Source organism: Podarcis melisellensis (genome assembly GCF_964234715.1).
Source record: "Podarcis melisellensis genome assembly, chromosome: 1".
NCBI lineage: Eukaryota > Metazoa > Chordata > Lepidosauria > Squamata > Lacertidae > Podarcis > Podarcis melisellensis.
Genome location: NC_138528.1, coordinates 65,580,936 through 65,598,496, shown reverse-complemented (window position 1 = coordinate 65,598,496; position 17,561 = coordinate 65,580,936). Strand labels below are relative to the sequence as shown.

The window sequence follows — 17,561 nt, the reverse complement described above, 5'->3', positions numbered from 1 at the left end:
GATGCCTGAGCTCATTGGAGAGGTTGGCTACAAATGCACTAAATAAATGTTTTCTTTCAACAAACACATTGCAGACATTAGATTGTCTGAACATTAACCAAGATCCTGGAAACATGGGCTGCAGTCCTGCGCCTACAACAAAGAGGGTACAGAGTGGCTCCAAATTTCTCGGCGGTACAGGAAGCGCTGGCAAGTTGTATGTTCAAATTTATGCAACCTCAATTTAAATCTTTTTGAACAATCACAGTTTTCCTACAAGGCAGGTTCATGGTTGTTTTGGAGAAAACATAAATGACAGCAATTTGCAATTCCAAAACATTAAAAGTATTCTAAGTTTTACCACATAAATTAAAATATGTGACCTTCTTGGTGACTCCATGAATGAAATTGAGGCTTGTGGTTTAATTAAATTGGAAATGGCAAACTATTCTATATATAGTCTGTAGATTATTGATCACTGTGTTAAAAGGGCAAATCAGCTCAAAGACAGAGACAAAGGCGATTCTAAATGGTTCCTGAAATGCACTTTTTCTCATTAAGGGACAGGCAAAGTCTCTCTCACACTGCAGGCACAACTTGGAAACATGTCCACAATGGTGACCTACCAGGTACTTAACTACCTCTGCTTTCACAGTCCTAGGCTGACAGAGTTTTTGGGCCCCTGATAGGCTGCCATATATAGGCCGAGTTTGGCTTGGTCCCAGATTGGCCGCATTCAGCTTTGTGGTTCACCGAAAGCCAGTGTGGGGCTGTGGAGTGTCATGCAAGGACTGGGGAGACTGAGGTTCAGATCCCAACTTAGTCATGAGCTCACTGGGTGACCTTGGCCCAAATGCTGTCCCTCAGACAAACCTACCTCAGAAGCGAGAATAAAATGGTAGAGAGACCTGTGTGTGGCCCCTTCAGCTCCTTGTTGGGCAGGCCTTGTTGGCCTTCATAGTGTTGCAGTTTATCTTGTGGTCTATTGCCTTGTTCAAACTTAATGCTGAACCAGTTTGTGTCAAATCTATCAGGTAAGTTGAAGCAGTTTATTGATAACTGTGATCAATCAGATAAGTACTTAAATAAAGCCAAACCTGTATTAATAAAAGCAAAACATTTAAATGGCAATCATACAATAAACTGATTTATTTTTGGTGCCTTCATATATCAGATACACACAATGGTTTGTGTATTCAACTGAGCCAAGAGAGGATTTTGCAAACAGAAAGCGGGAGTGGTGAATTTTGTAAGTCCCCCCTTTCTCCTGCAGTTCTCCCCATTACCTCCCATGCTCCATTTTCCAGGGGCTCCTGCAAGTGCCTGGGGCAAAATTTTGGGAGGGGACACAGAGAGAAAGGGAATGGAAAGGAACTGCCTTCTCTGCTTTCCATTCGCAGAAGCCCCTGCTGGACCAAAGAGCCTTCCATCAGCAGAGGGTCAGAACTGCCCACAACCCAAGGAATTTGCATTGATTTTGATAATGGATGTTGACCTGTATGCATTATATCTGCCAGCTTGTAGTGTGGATATATGCACACTGGGATGAACAATAGTCCTCCTTTTGGGAGGAATGAATGTTAATTGGAAGAGACACTGGAGACAGATAATAAGCGCTTGAATCTAGAAATCATTTTGGCCTCAGATCACTTGCTCAGGGATCAAGGAAATGAAGGCACTCCTGCTCTTCCTATTGTTCCAAGGTCTACTTAGCAGGAACACCTGCAATTCAGATTTAACAAATCTGTGTGAGAATAGTTCATGGTGCTGGATGTGACATTTTTTAATCATAAGCAGCCCTTGTGATCAACCTTGAGAAATTGGAAACAATGGGGCTTCGGCTCAAGACTTCCAGAAGGGTGTGTGTGTGTGTGTGAGAGAGAGAGAGAGAGAGATGGAAGGGGAGAAATGCCTGCATATTTTATGCAGATTATGTTGCACAAAACATTACCAACATTTACAATATAAACAGAAGTAAAATGGCATTTAGCTAAAGTGCATAACCTTTTCTATTTGTATGGCTTTTGAGAAAAGTCTGAAATATCTTTACTTATTTTCTTATAATAGAAGGAAACCAGGCATTGACAAATGACTTTAGCGGGAGATGGAGCTAGCGGGAAGTGACTTCATCTGTTTATAATTAGACAGGAAAAACAAGTGTATGCTTATGTTTTACCTCACCATCAAATGGGTTATAGATTTTTGTGTGTGTGTTTATTTGTCAAGCCAGAAGCTATATTTATAAATGCTCAGGGTGGACCACAAGAGTGGGCCTTAAAAGGACATGCTTTTCCATGGCAGCATTGGAACACAGTAGGGAAAGGAGCTTACAGAACGGGTGAACTATTCATACGATGCATTCATGTTTATTCATGACAGGAACCGTGTACAAGTCATCCCATGTCTATAAAATATGTCCTATGATAGAAAGACATACAAACAGCTTTGCTGGATCTGGTCAAAGGTCCATCTAGTCATTCTGTTCTCACCGTGCCTAACCCCAGATGCCTACAGGAAATCCACAAGGATGACATGAGAGCAGTAACTTTATCTGCTTGATTCCCTGCAACTGGTATATTGCTTTACTTTTTAATACTATGTATGTTTACCTGGAAGTTAGCAGCACCATGTTTAGTGGGATTTACTCCCAAGTACGTGTGCATAGGTTCTCAGCATTAGTCACCCTGAGTTTAATGCAGTGTCTCTCGGTGAGTAAAAGAAACATGTCTGAGTTTGCTCAGAACGGGTCTGAGTTATTCCCAAATCCTCTTTTCCATGCATGACCACACTCTACCTAAGCACACCTAACAATTTCCCTGAATGACATGTCAAACATTGGCAGATAGAAAGTCAGTCTTACTCATTTAAACAAGAAAATTATACTCTTGTCAATTTGAAAAATTAAAATGTGAAACATGGTGGGTGGGTGAACCAAATTGCAACACTGCCCTTAAATTGCTCAGTGGTGCTTAAGGAAATAATACTTAACTCTGCAGAAACTGTGTTTTATCCTGCAGATTTCCATTCCAACAGGGAACCCAAATAATGTATCTGTTGCATTGTCCTCTCCTTGTTGCATATGGTACTTGCTTATTTTGCTTCCAGCCTTAATTTATGGCTTTGATTCGGAGAAAATTACTCCACAGGTTGCTATCAGGGAACATGGAATTAAAACACTTTTAAAGCACCGAATGTGGGCTGTTTAAACATTCACTTCAACTTTAATATATAAATACAAAATAGGCATAAATTACAATAGCACAATTTCTTACGTCATTTTATTAAGAACAAAATAATTCGTACAGACTAGATCTATATAAATGAAACCACAGTACATTTTACTTGTGTTTATAAGAACGTTATACTTTTTTATAAAATTAAGAAATGTTAAATTTATTTCGCCCCTCAAACTGTTACTGCAAATCAATCATGCATTACCTCTACTGAACGAAGAGAAAAAAAGTCCACCAAACTAACAAAGCCTTGGCAAGGATGTGGGTTTACGCTCCAAATTAGACACTGAACATAGATGTACCAGGACTACTCATTGAACAACAAATATTAAAAGTATAGTACAATGTCTGTGTGTCATCAAAGCAAAGTCATATTTAAATACAACAGATCTCTTTACATACTTTCGTGATGAGCCTAAAATAAGAAGAAGAAAAAATGAGGAGGACTATCCAGCATGCAACCAAACAAAACATTGCAAATTTGAGAGATAATTATCGGTGAATACAGATTACTGTTTACCAAGTCACCTGCCTGGGCACCAGGGGTGGAGAACCCGAGGCCCTCCAGATTTTGCTGGACTACAACTCCCACAATCCTTGAGCATGATGGAAGTTGGGCACCCAACATCATCTGGAAGGCTGAGGGCTCCCCATCACTGATTTGCATCCTGGTTTGCTTGTAACTACTTAGTAAGCTAGCTGTGTTTCACCCTCCCACATCAGCCCTCTTTAGTGGTTCACACAAAGGTGAATTGGATGGTGTATTTATGAGCCAGGTAGTTACTTCTATCCATGGAGGTTCCCCGCTTGTTTAAATCATCATGTGGAAAGTGATGAAGCAAAGTGTGTGCATCACAACTATGCAGAATGCCTAAGGAGCGCTGTCGTCACAATGGTTTCTACCACTCCCTCCTCCTCAGATCAGGTGTGGTGGTACAGGCCTCCTGATCTGGCAAGATGAGAAAGCCAGCCAGCTTTCCAAGCAGCTACAAGCACACCGTGGCGTGCTTCCATTTGTTAGCCAACTGTATTCACTCTGCAGCGGCCAAAGGAAAACAGAAACAGTGAGGAAATGGAAAACAAACAGAGGAAAAAAAGAGCCCGGGTGCTTACAGTCCATCTTCTATACGTGCCTTGTCTGCGTCGTTTTTGTTAGCTTATTTAGCAGTGGAGGTGTGCATCGTGTTGCCCATCCTTCTTGAGTGCGGCCCCATCACAGTCCTTTAGATGTACACAGTTCATTTCACTTCACGGAGATGGAGGCCCTTTGAGAGAATTGCAGGACCCAGGCTTGCTTCCAGCTGCAGTTCCTTGCCCAACCCACTGTATTAGAAACAACCTTTTAATGCAATGCTTGAAGATATACCACACGGAATGCATAGTTCCATTAATATCACACCTCAGTTTGGCACATCTTATTTCTTTCAACTGTTTTTTTTTGTGTGTGCGCACTATAAACACAATATGAAGAAGGAAGCAACTATTAATGACGGGGGGAACAAAAGTAGAGTAGACGTTAATGCTCTCCCTTTCCCTTTTTTAATATATGTAGTATTATTCTGTTGTGGTTTTTCACAGAAGTAGCTATTTTTTTTTTAAAAAAAATGGACTGTATGGCAGAATTCTTTCCTTATGAATACCACTGCCATTATTTTTCCAATTTTACTCTGAGGTACAGTCATTTTATAGTACATTGCTCTTGACAGAATGAAAGAACACTGTGATAACTCAGGACGTTTCTGGCTGCTTTGGTCCAATTTAAGTTATGCCTACTTTTAAGTTTTCTCCCTTCCCCATTCATTAGCCATAATATATATATATTAAAAAGGCTGTACTTCTAAGTGTTCCTGAATACTGAGCACTGAGAAAAAGATAGCTCCAAAATAAGTATCCCACTGATTCCTTTAGCCTGGTTTCCTGCAGTTTAGGTAGGCTTGCCGTCTCTCCCTACCCTCTAATATTTCAGAAGTGCTGCTATAATCTCCAGTGCTTTCAGTGATGGCATGATTCATCCCTCTTTTAAGGACTTTTATGCATGCTCACTGCAAATAGAAAAAAGGATTTGAAGGCTGAACTCCTGTCTTGGGTCCCAAACCCTTCCATGGTTAATGTCAACGTTAAATTTAACATGGAAGTAGGCTGAGATCTCAGGTGTGAGGACAAGCTCAAGTAATATTTACCAATGCTAATTATTATGGGACACTCCGTGCAGCTTAATTCTGTGACTATAGTCCTCACATTCAGTGAATACTTCTGCAAAGAACAATGAATATACCTCTCAAGTAATCCCAACGGGGAGAAGCGTTCTGTATTTTCACCTGGGAATTTGACATGTAGCAGCAGAGGGAGCCAGAAAATTCCCAAAATGAGATGTTCATCAAAAATGGTGGAGCAGGAAGGTGAGAGGAACTTTATTCGCTATGGATTTTTAAAAGCAAACCTAACCATTCCACACCCCCCAGCCCTTGTGTCGATTAGAATGTAGATATATGTAATTGTCCACATAATCTACAAACTGATACACACCTGGATATGGCAACAGTTCTTACGAGATGGTCTGAGGACTGCCTTCTTTCTTTTTAAACCTTTTACAGCTGCTTTGATCAGATATTAAGTCCACTGTGGCTGTGCAGGTTAAAAAGTCTTTAAAAATGCTCCCAAGAAGTGACTGTACACCATATCATGCAGTCCCTTCCTGGGGAGTTGTACATAGAAAAAGTTGGCTGCCCCCAGCTATCTTTTTCTGTGTAAACATTTTTACCTGTGTGGCCACGAGGGACTTGCTTCCTGCTTTCAGGAGCTGTAAAATGTTAAAAAAGAAAGAAAGAAGCCATCAGACTACCTTGTAAGCACATGGTTCCCTAAAAAAAAAAGCAAACACCTATATGTAAATGATACACAGACCCATTCCATATATGTGAAACTGTCACAGGATGGATATAGTCTGTTCTGTACTCGAGGGCTATGAGGGGGGTACATGATGCATGAATTCATCTTTTAAAAAATGTATCTGTGACTTATGATCCTAGATACTGTGCCTGAATATGGCATAACAAAAAATGCTCCTTTAGTTTGCTTTAAATTGCAATGCATTTCAGCATAATCCGTTACAGTTTCTGTATTTCATATGGCCTGCTGTAAAAGGAACCAATTGCATAGATATCTAATTCCATCCAATGGGTGGAATTCAAGGTGGTGCTAAGTGGGGTAGACATGTGGGGAATGAGGCCAGCTCACACAGTGGGACTGCCCCCCATCTCCTCCCTTGTGCCCTAATATTGTTCTGGAGGTTCCTCAATCCTTCAGAGCAATTTTAGTAGGTCCATGGGGGTGAGGAGAAGGAGGAAAGTCCCATTCTGTGATCAGTCCTCATTCTGTGCATGCAAGAACTTTGAACCTTGTCCAGTATCATATTGGAATTTTCTATAATTGCCATTATTTTCTTCTCTTATCAGGAAAAAATATATAGCTAGAGGAAATGATGGGAGTAAAATTAATTTGCAAATCTTACTGCTTTTATTGTTCTTAACTATTCCTGTTTTAGAAGGGGCTTCATTAAAATGTACTAATTTGGAGTATGCGGCTTCACGTGTGCTGTGTGGAAATCCTCATGATACCATCAGGAAGGTGGTGGGCTAGGAAAGAGCTACAAACTCTTCTGCTGTTGGCATTTTTACCAAAGAAAACAAGGCAACAGTAGGTGATAGGAAAGGCTTGGAGTAATTCATGTTTCAGACTTGGATGCTTTTGCAAGCATGCACAGTTGTAACCCATGCCAGAAAACAAGAAACATACAGATTCCCAGATCCCCACTGTTTTGGTCCAATCTGAAAAGGAAGGCCGAATTGAACCCAACCCAAAAATCCGAATTCTATTATATTACTATGCAAGATTTAAATAATAATACATTGCAGATGCCAACTTGAAGTATATATGGTTAGCAGGACAAGATTAAGTGATAGTTATGGAAATGATTTATTCTACAAACTTGGAACAGTTATTTGACAACTTAATATGGATTCACAAACAGAATATAAATGTTTCATCTGAGTTTTTTAATTACTAGACAGTGCTCCTGATAGCAGAATGACTGTGGCTTACAATTGTATTTTTGATTTTGATTTTTTACTTAGTGATGCCCATTATTAATATCGAACATTCTATGCACTGGCTTTTCAGATTGACAAAAATACCCAACTCCTCACCCTCAAGAAAGGTAACAAAGATGTATTGGTCTACGTATTTTCCATTAAGGGTGTGATAGTCATTTCACATTTTGGTTTATAACAATCTCCGCATACCATGTAAAAAGTGCTTTAGTGGTTTGTTTGTTTGTTTGTTTGTTTGTTTTTCTCCAGATGAGGTGTTGCTGCTGTGTTGAAAGTCTCTCTCCAAGATTTGCTAATTGGACTACAGTTTATTCGGCCTTCCCCAAAGGGAGATGACCGGGGGCTCAGATTTTTCAAACCATTTAGGATCAGAGCTGCAAAGCAAATATAACAAATTTGAATTAGGCCAAACAAATTGTAATCTAAATAGCAAAACTTGCTAAAAGACTACCATGTCATAAAATCAACAAGTCTGGCCATACCACAAACCTACTTTATTTGCTTTCAAATTGAACGCGTGCCTGGAGAAGAGTAAAGTCCACAGGCTTTCTCACCAAATGTTTTTAAATCACTAGAATAGGCCTAATATTGTTATCTATTCTTTTTAATCTAACTCTTATATTTGTTTCTTTAATTGTACTTGGGTGGTTTTCAATTGTCAAAACTACTCAATGCACGACTCATTCCACAAGACCCAAATTCTCAAAATGCTATGGGTGGGAGTAGCTTGTAGTTTTGTTGTACTGTAGTGAAAAAGAAACGCAAAAAGTGCAGAGAATCCAAAATGAACCCAAAACCAAAAGAGAGTGTTTCTCAAGATGTTGAAGAAATGTATGGATTTTATTTTCGCAACAGCCCAAAGTGTTTTCGGCCTACAAAGGTATGGAGCACCTTTGGCCTTCCAGATGCTGTTGAACTACAACCCCCATCATGCCTAGCCATTGCCCGTGCTTACCGGGGCTGATGGGAGTTCTGGTTCAGTAACACCTGGAGGGCCATAGGTTCCGCACAACAAGTGACGACTTCTTCAGGGGCTGTAAGAACATATACAAATTGCGTATGAGCCTCTGTATACTTACTTAAATTGACAAATGGCCTGTCCATATCTCTGCTCACATTAACTGGCAACTGGAATTGTTGTCTGAAGGCAGCAAATGGCGTATTTTCTAATGAATCACACACAGGTGTTGTTAATTTGTGATAAAAAATATCAAGGACTTTCATTTCTAAACATGACAGTGCAAAAAATAAAAAAAAACCCAGGGGCATATCTCCAAGTGTGGAAGGAAATCCAATACTTCTTTAAGCCCACGTGGCACCAAAGTCTCTAGCTTCAATATGCACTCCATTTTTTATTCATGTGGTGTATTATTATGTTTTTGTAGCCCTTGAAGAAGACCTTTAAACAGTCATTGTCCAAAACACGTTGGGCTGTTCTGAAATGTGCCCAAAGGCCAAGCTACACCAGACGTGTTTGCAAATGTGTGGTTTCCATTTCTGACTTTTTAGTAATTCCACCTCCAAAAGGTTCCAGCCCTCTGCTCCACATGATCCTAATTTTTGGAAAGAGTCTGTGAAGGTTCCTGTTTTTCTTCTGAATTCTGCATCCTGGTCTTATACCTCATCTATCTATCTTGTTCTACAGAAAAAATGATATGAGATCTGTCTTTGTTCAATTGTACTTTAATGATTTTCCCCCTTATTTTTTCCTACTGTACAACTACATTTTAAAATTAATAGGACACACAAACACACAATTATATATTTCTTCAGAACCTTGAGACACGTTCTCTTTCGGTTTTGGGTAGTGTAGTAAGCCCCTGTGTTATTTTATCACAAAGGCACAGTACTGCTCTCTCGGTTTTGTGGGGGCAGTTGCCACTGATGGTTAAAAGGGATATGACACACAACTTACTGGAACTTCCATATCACTATTGTATTGTAATCCATACATTATGAAAACAAAAACTGCCTACTAATAGTTTGACCACTGACCTAATGGGGTTAGGTATATAAAGTGGGGTTAGGTATGTAAAACAAAGGAATTCCATTTTTTTCCACCTATGACAATACTTATCATAATAAAATGTTTTATTTTCCATGCATCTCAAAAAATGCATTATGTGGGTTGAAACAACACGACTAACAATGCAATTCATTGAAGGAGTATAGATGACAATATGGGTGTTACAGATAGACATGGGTATCTATGTTAGAATCAAAACTACAGAAAGCTTCAGAAACAAAAGTACATTTCCATCTAACAAACAGAAGTTTTGCATCTTGTGGTTTGGGATTAATGTATTCTGGGGTTGGGAAAGCGGGTGAGGGTTAAATAATGGAATTGAAGGGATGTCTTTACCCCTTTGGACACTCTGCGGAATGGCCCCTGAGAAAATGGCTAAGAAAGGGTTCAACAGGAATGCCAAATTTCTGCTGAATAGGTTAAAAGAGTGAGGAAGCCTCTTCGGCAGCCATCCATGCGCAGAAGGCCCGCATAACATTTCTGTGGAATAGGGCCCTAAATGAAGACAAAAGAAACAGAGGAATCTAATTGTAACTTGAGGAGAGCTTTCGACTGCATGTCCTGAACTCTGAGGACATTTTTAATTCCAACACAATTTGAGAGCCCTCTGGACACTGGCGTGGACTTACATTATTACCAGATAATAAATCATTATTTCTGTCTTGTATATAAACATAACCATAAGCCCTGTTAGTAGTTTCTTCATATGTGTAATCCAGTGGACACCACGCCCTGTAAAAGACAGACGTAATCCAGTACACAAGGATGTACTGGTATATGTACCCGAAGTTTTAGATATTATAAAAATCCACATATGCATGATATATGGATTTACCTTTAAGTTGGAAGTATTTTCACATTGCACTAAAAATAAAATCTCTCGGGATCAGATTTTGCTTGATCTTTACATCAGTCTTGCTTTAAGCTTCCGGATTCCGATGTGTCTGAAAAGGATTTAGTCTAAGCAAATGGATTCTTGTTTGAAGAGGGGGGGAAAGGTGTTTTCTCCAGCACTAGGGTCATTTTAAGAGCTTCTAGCATAATAGAAAAGGCAGTGTGTCAGGCGAAGGAGTCTTACCTCTGCAAGCAAATGCCAGTGAGCGATGGGCTTCCGAGGGTAGGAGAGCATTTCGTTCCAGTGGTCTCGCCCAAGGCTTTCCGCATCGTTGCCTACTTGACAGACTCCAATGACCTCATTGTGACCTACACTGTGAAAAGGTTCAATAATATTTATTTCTTAAAATTTCACATCCAGGAACCGTGTAATTCAAACCCTCTCTGAGCAAGGGTGAGCATTTGGAAACACATCTAAGGACTAAAGTTGACATGACTTTAAATGTATCTTTTTGCACTTAATGCTAATGGGATCTGAGCAAGCATGAAGAGGAAATTTGCACAGAAAATTCCTCACTCCATAGCAGGGGAGGAAAGAGTTAAATAAACACACCCACACCCCTGTTTGTTCTGATCCCATTAATTATCAACCTCCCTTAGCTGATGCAATTTATAGTTGTTGTTGTTTTTAAAAAAACCTTCACGTAAGAGGCATATACCTATTTTGCGGCATGTGTATTTTGGTCTTCAGGGAATGGAAGTTTACTTCTTGTATATAAATTAGAGCAGGCGGAGACAACTGCAAGCCCCATGTAAAGGCATAATGACATTTTTAAAGTCCCATTTACTGTTCATACTCTCAACATTTTCACTAATTCTAGGGAACATGTTGGCAGTGTGGACCCACCAAAGCAGCTTCTGTTGGGTGAAGCCAGAAAGGAATGTTATGTGTGTGCTAGTGTACACCTCTCCCTTGCTACTGCACCTAGATCTATACTGGGTTCTGGTGTATCCCTAGCCTGGAGACACAATTTAAGATATCATACCTCCAGCCTACCAGGAAGGTTCCCCATCACATGAGGCAAAAAGCACACACAAACTGAGGCAAAGGAAGAGAAAGAAGACTTGCCCAATGTTAACTGATTTTCCAGTTCATAAAGCCTTGGAAATCTCACCAATGAGCAGATCCAGAGTACAGTCTATGATGTGTATGAGTTCTTAGGCTATCACCTCTCTTAACTGGTCCGAAACTCCAATATTTTTAAGCACTCCATTCAAGGAGGAGTTGGGGAGTGTGACACTCCCGGCAGTCCCTCACAAGGGTCTGCCTCCAAATGGTCACTAAAGTCAGTTCCACAGCTGCTTTACTGAGTCCAGATCTCTCTCAAAATACCTGCTGCTATCACCTACTGGCTTATGTTACCTCAAGTTACACATACACCAAATGCATGGGATGAAACATATTTATCTGAGAATCCACCCAGATGTGAATTAAGGAACATAACATGCAGAACAAGCAGTCTTTATATACAGAATCTGAATAGTTCCAGTTTCCCGACTTAGCATGGCTATCTTAAACTATCCTAATTCTTTTAAATATATAATTTAACATCTCCCTCATCCCATATCTTCTTTGTTCTCTCTAACTCTCACAGCCACACTGTCTTTTCCCAACCTACACTCATGGCCGGATTTAGCTTTGATGAGGCCCTGAGCTACTGAAGTTAATGGAGCCCTTTATATGTCCAGCTGTCCTTTGTCAACAACAAATTGTCACAGTTTTTTGTGTTGAATATATGCTTATTTATGGCCCTAATAGGTATCTAAAGCCATTTGCACATAACAAAATATGTATTTTATCAAAGTAATTGTTGAACTGAAATACAATTAAGAAGAAGTATATTATATTTTGTAAATGTACATCCAGGTTTTTTTCCCCTTTAATTTTTTTGGGGGCCCTAAGCTATAGCTTGTTTAGCTTATATGTAAATCCAGCACTGCCTACACTCTCTGTCCATCACTCATTCTAAGTCCACCCAAATCCATTTCCCTGCTGCCATTCATTCATCCCCAGCTCTTTTGTCAAAGGGAGATCTTCTTTCTCCTCTCTGGCAGTTTAAAGAGGTCTCAGTGAGAAGACAAAACCAACTACTGTCATTCGATTCAATCAGGTCACTAGTCTGAAGAGATGTCCAGATATCTCACCGGTCATAATCCATAACGGCTATAAACAAGTTAATTTGGTCTATGTTTTCTGGAGGGACATCAAAGACTATGGCTTCATTATAAACAGGATTAAGGGTGTTCCGCTTAGTGGAAGTCTTCCTCTTCTTCAATCGTCTCCCTTCACACATTAGTGAAACCTTCACATAGGGATCTGTGTGAAGGACATAACAAGCATACTGGTTTATTTCAAAATAATCACAAGTTTAAAGCAATAACGCAGCAGATTTGTTTCTCTGATACCTTTTCCTTATAATCTTGTCATCTGTATTTTAAATAAAAGTAATGTTCTACAGTTAATAACCTCGCTCTCCGTGGTGTCTTAGATGACACTATTCATTTGTGGGGGAAGATTTATAGCCCAATAGGATCTCCATTTAAAAACTAGGGTTGATTTGAAATACAGAATTTGTTAAAGGACTAGAAATATGCAATAAAATATGCCACACCCACAATGAGGTAGTCAAAACCTGTAGTGGCACTGTACTGCATAATGTCGCCTAGTTTTTCTGCCCTCTGTTGACCACTGTATCATGGTGCAAAGTGGATGGCAGAATCACAGTTTTGCCCTTCTTCAGTACATATGATGACAGTGTGTGGCCCCTCCAACTCAAATGCTTGCAAGAAGCATTGGAAATAAACTGGGGTGGTTTTTCTACCCCAATTAAAACAGCCATGTAGTTTGGTAATGGGTGGATTGTGTGTCTTACCTGCAATTTCAGGTCGGTTTGGGATGTATTTCTACTCTGCAGAGTTATTTTATCCCAGATGCCTGGGTATACTTTTGATTAATTGTGTAACAAAGTACTGCTGACAATGTTTTAAAAGAGGATCAATGCAGACCCCTTGCACATTTTTGTAAGGAATGTGCCTCTGGGATATTTCACTACCTCAGTACAGAAAAGTACTGATGAAATGGTTCAGGACCAAGTGTATTTCCCTCCTCTAACAAACTACTGCATTTATAGTACTCAAAGGAAAGAGTATGCTAGGACGGTCATATGCTAAACTTGTATGATTACTTTTTAAATAGTACATTAAAATTGGAATGAAAAAACATTCCTACCTGATGCTCCTGTTATGTCCATGGCCTTCAAATTTCTAGCTTTTATTATAGTAATAGTTAGTCTACCAGCAGTTGGAAGATAGCAAAGTGAAAACATCAACTCGCCAAGATCCACTTTGTCCTGTAAGACAATAAAATACATTTGGAACAGTATTGAAAATTTCTCTCTGCATCAGTTAAAATATCCCAAATAAATTTATGTTTGCCGTGATATAATATGGATCTAAAGCAAGGACAATGTTTGTGCCCACTTTTCACTCTGGGGACTCAGCGACATTAGTAAAAAAAGAAAAAGAAAAAAAGCTATGAATGTATTATAAACATGCTACACCAGAAAGCGCAAGAGAGCAAAATAAAATTTCTATGCAATTTTTACATAACTTTTCTTCTTTTGTTATAACGAATTAATTTCTGACTTATTTATAGCGGGGGGTTTTCCCTCTGTGTAGATCCATATCAGAATTTAGCAGTCAGCAGCGAACTACTTCTGTACGTCACTTTTCTGATGCTGTCATACATTCAAATGTTACAACAACAACAATATTTATTACGGCCGTAGGCCCATACAGGTAAAAACAACACATAAATAACAGCTTGCGCACGTGGGGGGGGGGGAGAAAAAAAACAGCCGCTAAAACACCACTATAACAATAAAATACTATAAAGTAGAATGGCATACTATGCCTTAGTTAGCTTGTAGTGCTCCTTGGCGTCGCTTTTGGGTAAGGACAGCGACCAGGAACCTGGCCACTTTCAGGGTCGTATGAGTATCCTTATCCTGCAAGATTTGAGCAAGGTGGAATTTTGGTGGGGTACCCTCTAGTTTCTGTATGATTGATCCCAACAAATTTGCCCGTGGCACATTGAACAGGGGGCAAGTGAATATGATGTGCTGGAGCGACTCCGGCGTCTCCTTATCACATTCGCACGTGGCGGGGGCTTGGCCCTTTGAGAATCTATGTCTCAGGACGTTGGAGGGAAAAACGTTGAACCTCGCTTTGGTGAAGGCCAGTCTATGGGCAACAGTCGAAAGGGAGGAGAGGTATGATGGAACGCAGTAAGTTAAAGTGATACCAATGTTCTGGGGCGAACAAACACCTCCCCCCAGCATATAGTTTCGCTGTAGATCGATGTCATCCAGTCTTTGGCGGATCAGTCTTTGAGCAGTAATTTGGTCTAGTTTTAGGGAATCTGAAGGAGAGATTCCATAGCTCAGGAGTTTGGCATGAATTCTACTAGTCCAAAGGCTAGAGAATTCATCTCACCATAAGCATTGGACAAGGTAGTGGTTTGGTAATCTATGCCACAATGATAACCAATAATTGAAGACTTGCTTCCACAGGCAAGTTTCTAAGGATGCGATCTTCAGTTCTAGTCACATGGCTGCGTTGCTTTCGCACAGGGGGAGCATTAGGAGCCGACGTAGGAATTGATTTTGCAGTGTCTCAAGAGGAGCAAGATCTGTCATCACGGCCCAAAGCGGGGCAGCATAAGCAAGCACGGCAACCACTTTTGCCTTGAACACCATTCAAATGTTTGTGTTGTTACTGCCATAATACATTCCAGCCATTATTTTTTAACAGATGTGATATGTACATTGTTTTTTCCTCAAAGCCAGGCAACATTCCATGGCCATTGAGCATGCTATGTCCTCACTGGGCTTTCTGTGTGTTTACCTTCCTAATTTGTTTTCTCAAGTTTTTCTGCATTTCTGTACCTTGCTCTTGTGTATGGCTTGTGCTTTTGGCTACAGAAGGAGCCACCCGGGAAGGATTAATTATTAGTATAAAGGATGGTATGAAGTACAGTTAAACGAAAGCTTCACCTTCAGAGGCAATACTTTGTGAGGTACTGGGTGGCATTCAGCCAAATAATTGCACAATGAAAATGATTCACCACGCGAGGGAACAAGGTTGGAGAAGGTTGCTCTGAACCATTTGAAGAGTTCCTGAGGCCTTGCAGGAAGTTCCTCAGGTTTCTCACATTTCATCCCTCACTTCCTGTAAGCATAGCTGCCTGCTAGAAGCAAGTCATTATTATCTGTGCCCCAATTACCAGCCACTCCTGCCAAGCAGATATGCAAACCGAGAGGAAAGGCTGCCCTACTAACACTAGGAAACATTTTATTTTAAGTAAAATTTCACGTTTGTATTCGTTGAATCATAAGAATCTTTCCCATTTGGTAATAAAAATCTACACTAGGAAAGAAGTCTCTTTTTAGGGCTGTTTGATTATAATTGAATTTGAAAACACCAGAAAGCACAAAGCTTACTGTGTGCATTTCCACTGAGTCATATTAATATGTGATCTTGAAACTAGAAATCTCCATGACATTTTGCATCAAATTGAAATAATGATTTGTAGTAAAACAGGGATGTTCTTAACGCTTCAAGCTAATTTACCTGAAGAAATCATATTAACTAGAGTGGAAAATTTGAAAGGCCTGCCTCTTCAATTTCAATACTTAAATCTTTATTTAGGATTTCATGTAATTTGTCTCCAAAGCTTATATTTTCATTAACAGCAGTTGCATTTATTTTGCATTATTTCTGTAACGCAAGCAAGGTAAGAACACAATCCTTTTAGAATTACATATGCTATGATAAGATCAGACTCACTCATCAGTGTAAACTTCTCCATCAGAAATGCCTGTTACAATGAGGATAATAGTGACCCTCTGGTGATCAAGGTTTAGTATTGATGTAGGATGGTATTAGGGACGCGGGTGGCGCTGTGGGTTAAACAACAGAGCCTAGGACTTGCCAATCAGAAGGTCGGCGGTTTGAATCCCCGCGCCGGGGTGAGCTCCTGTTGCTCGGTCCCTGCTCCTGCCAACCTAGCAGTTCGAAAGCACATTAAAGTGCAAGTAGATAAATAGGTACCGCTCCGGCGGGAAGGTAAACGGCATTTCCGTGTGCTGCTCTGGTTCGCCAGAAGCGGCTTAGTCATGCTGGCCACATGACCCAGAAGCTGACTGCGGACGAACACCAGCTCCCTCGGCCTATAGAGCGAGATGAGCGTGCAACCCCAGAGTCGGTCACGACTGGACCTAATGGTCAGGGGTCCCTTTACCTTTACCTTTAGGATGGTATTGTTAAAGATAAAAAATAACCAAGCATTAGAAGAACAAGACTTGCTGAAGTAGAGTCAGCATGGCTTCTGCAAGGCCAAATCTTGTTTCACAAATCTATTAGGTATTTGAGAGTGTCAACAAGCATATAGCTTGAGTTGAGCCAAATGACGTACTTCGACTTTCAAACAGCTTTCAGCAAAGTACCTCACTAAAGACTCCTGAGTAAGCTTAGCAGTCATGGAATAAGAGGAAAGCTTGTCTTGGATCAGAAATGGGTTAAGCAGCAGTAAGCAGAGAGGAATAAGTGAACAGTTTTCCAAATGGAGAGAAATGCAAACATGGAGTTCCCCAAGAAATTGGTACTGGGACCTGTGTTTTAATTAGTTCATAAATGATATAAATTTGGGGGTGTGCTGTGAAGTGGCCCCGTTTGCTGATGATACAAAATTGTTCAGTGTCAGCAAAACAAAAAGAGAGTTTGAGTAACTCCAAAAGGACCCCTCCAAAACTGAATGAATTGGTGGTAAAATGGCAAGTGCAGTTCAATGTAAACAGGGTAGAGTGATGCATGTTGGGGTAAAAAAAAATACAGTGGTACCTCAGGTTACATATGCTTCAGGTTACATACGTTTCAGGTTACAGACTCCGCTAATCCATAAATAGTACCTCGGGTTAAGAACTTTGCTTCAGGATGAGAACAGAAATCGTGCTCTGGCGGCGCGGCGGCAGCGGGAGGCCCCATTAGCTAAAGTGGTGCTTCAGGCTAAGAACAGTTTCAGGTTAAGAACAGACCTCCGGAACGAATTAAGTACTTAACCCGAGGTACCACTGTATCTTAATTTCACATGGGGTTCTGATCTGGTGGTAAGTGAAGAGGAATGAGCCCTTCAAGGTAATAGTAGATAGCTTGATGAAGATGCCAACCCAGTGTGCAATAGCTGTAATTAGGAAAGGAACTGAAAAGAAAACTGACAATATTATAATTCTGCATTTGGAATACGGTGTACAGTTGCCTTGC

The 17,561-nt window shown here is 40.2% G+C and overlaps 1 protein-coding gene across 5 annotated transcripts in view; it reads right to left on the bottom strand.

Moving 5' to 3' along the window:
- Positions 1 to 3,229: 3,229 nt before the first annotated feature.
- The window catches only part of SYT9 (synaptotagmin 9), an 80,311-nt gene continuing 65,979 nt past the window's right edge, over positions 3,230 to 17,561 (bottom strand). The window contains exons 4-8 of one of the 5 annotated variants that reach the window (XR_014167185.1): positions 13,471 to 13,591; positions 12,387 to 12,558; positions 10,426 to 10,555; positions 7,514 to 9,842; positions 3,230 to 4,535 (exon numbers count right to left, since the gene is read on the bottom strand). Coding sequence is in view for 3 of the 5 variants with exons in the window: in XM_081906869.1 (XP_081762995.1) it covers positions 9,735 to 9,842; positions 10,426 to 10,555; positions 12,387 to 12,558; positions 13,471 to 13,591 (531 nt within the window). In the remaining 2 variants the exon portion in view is untranslated. Of the gene's footprint in view, positions 4,536 to 6,083; positions 9,843 to 10,425; positions 10,556 to 12,386; positions 12,559 to 13,470; positions 13,592 to 17,561 lie in introns of those variants that run through there. The other 4 variants (XR_014167186.1, XM_081906867.1, XM_081906869.1 and 1 more) reach the window with 4 other exon arrangements.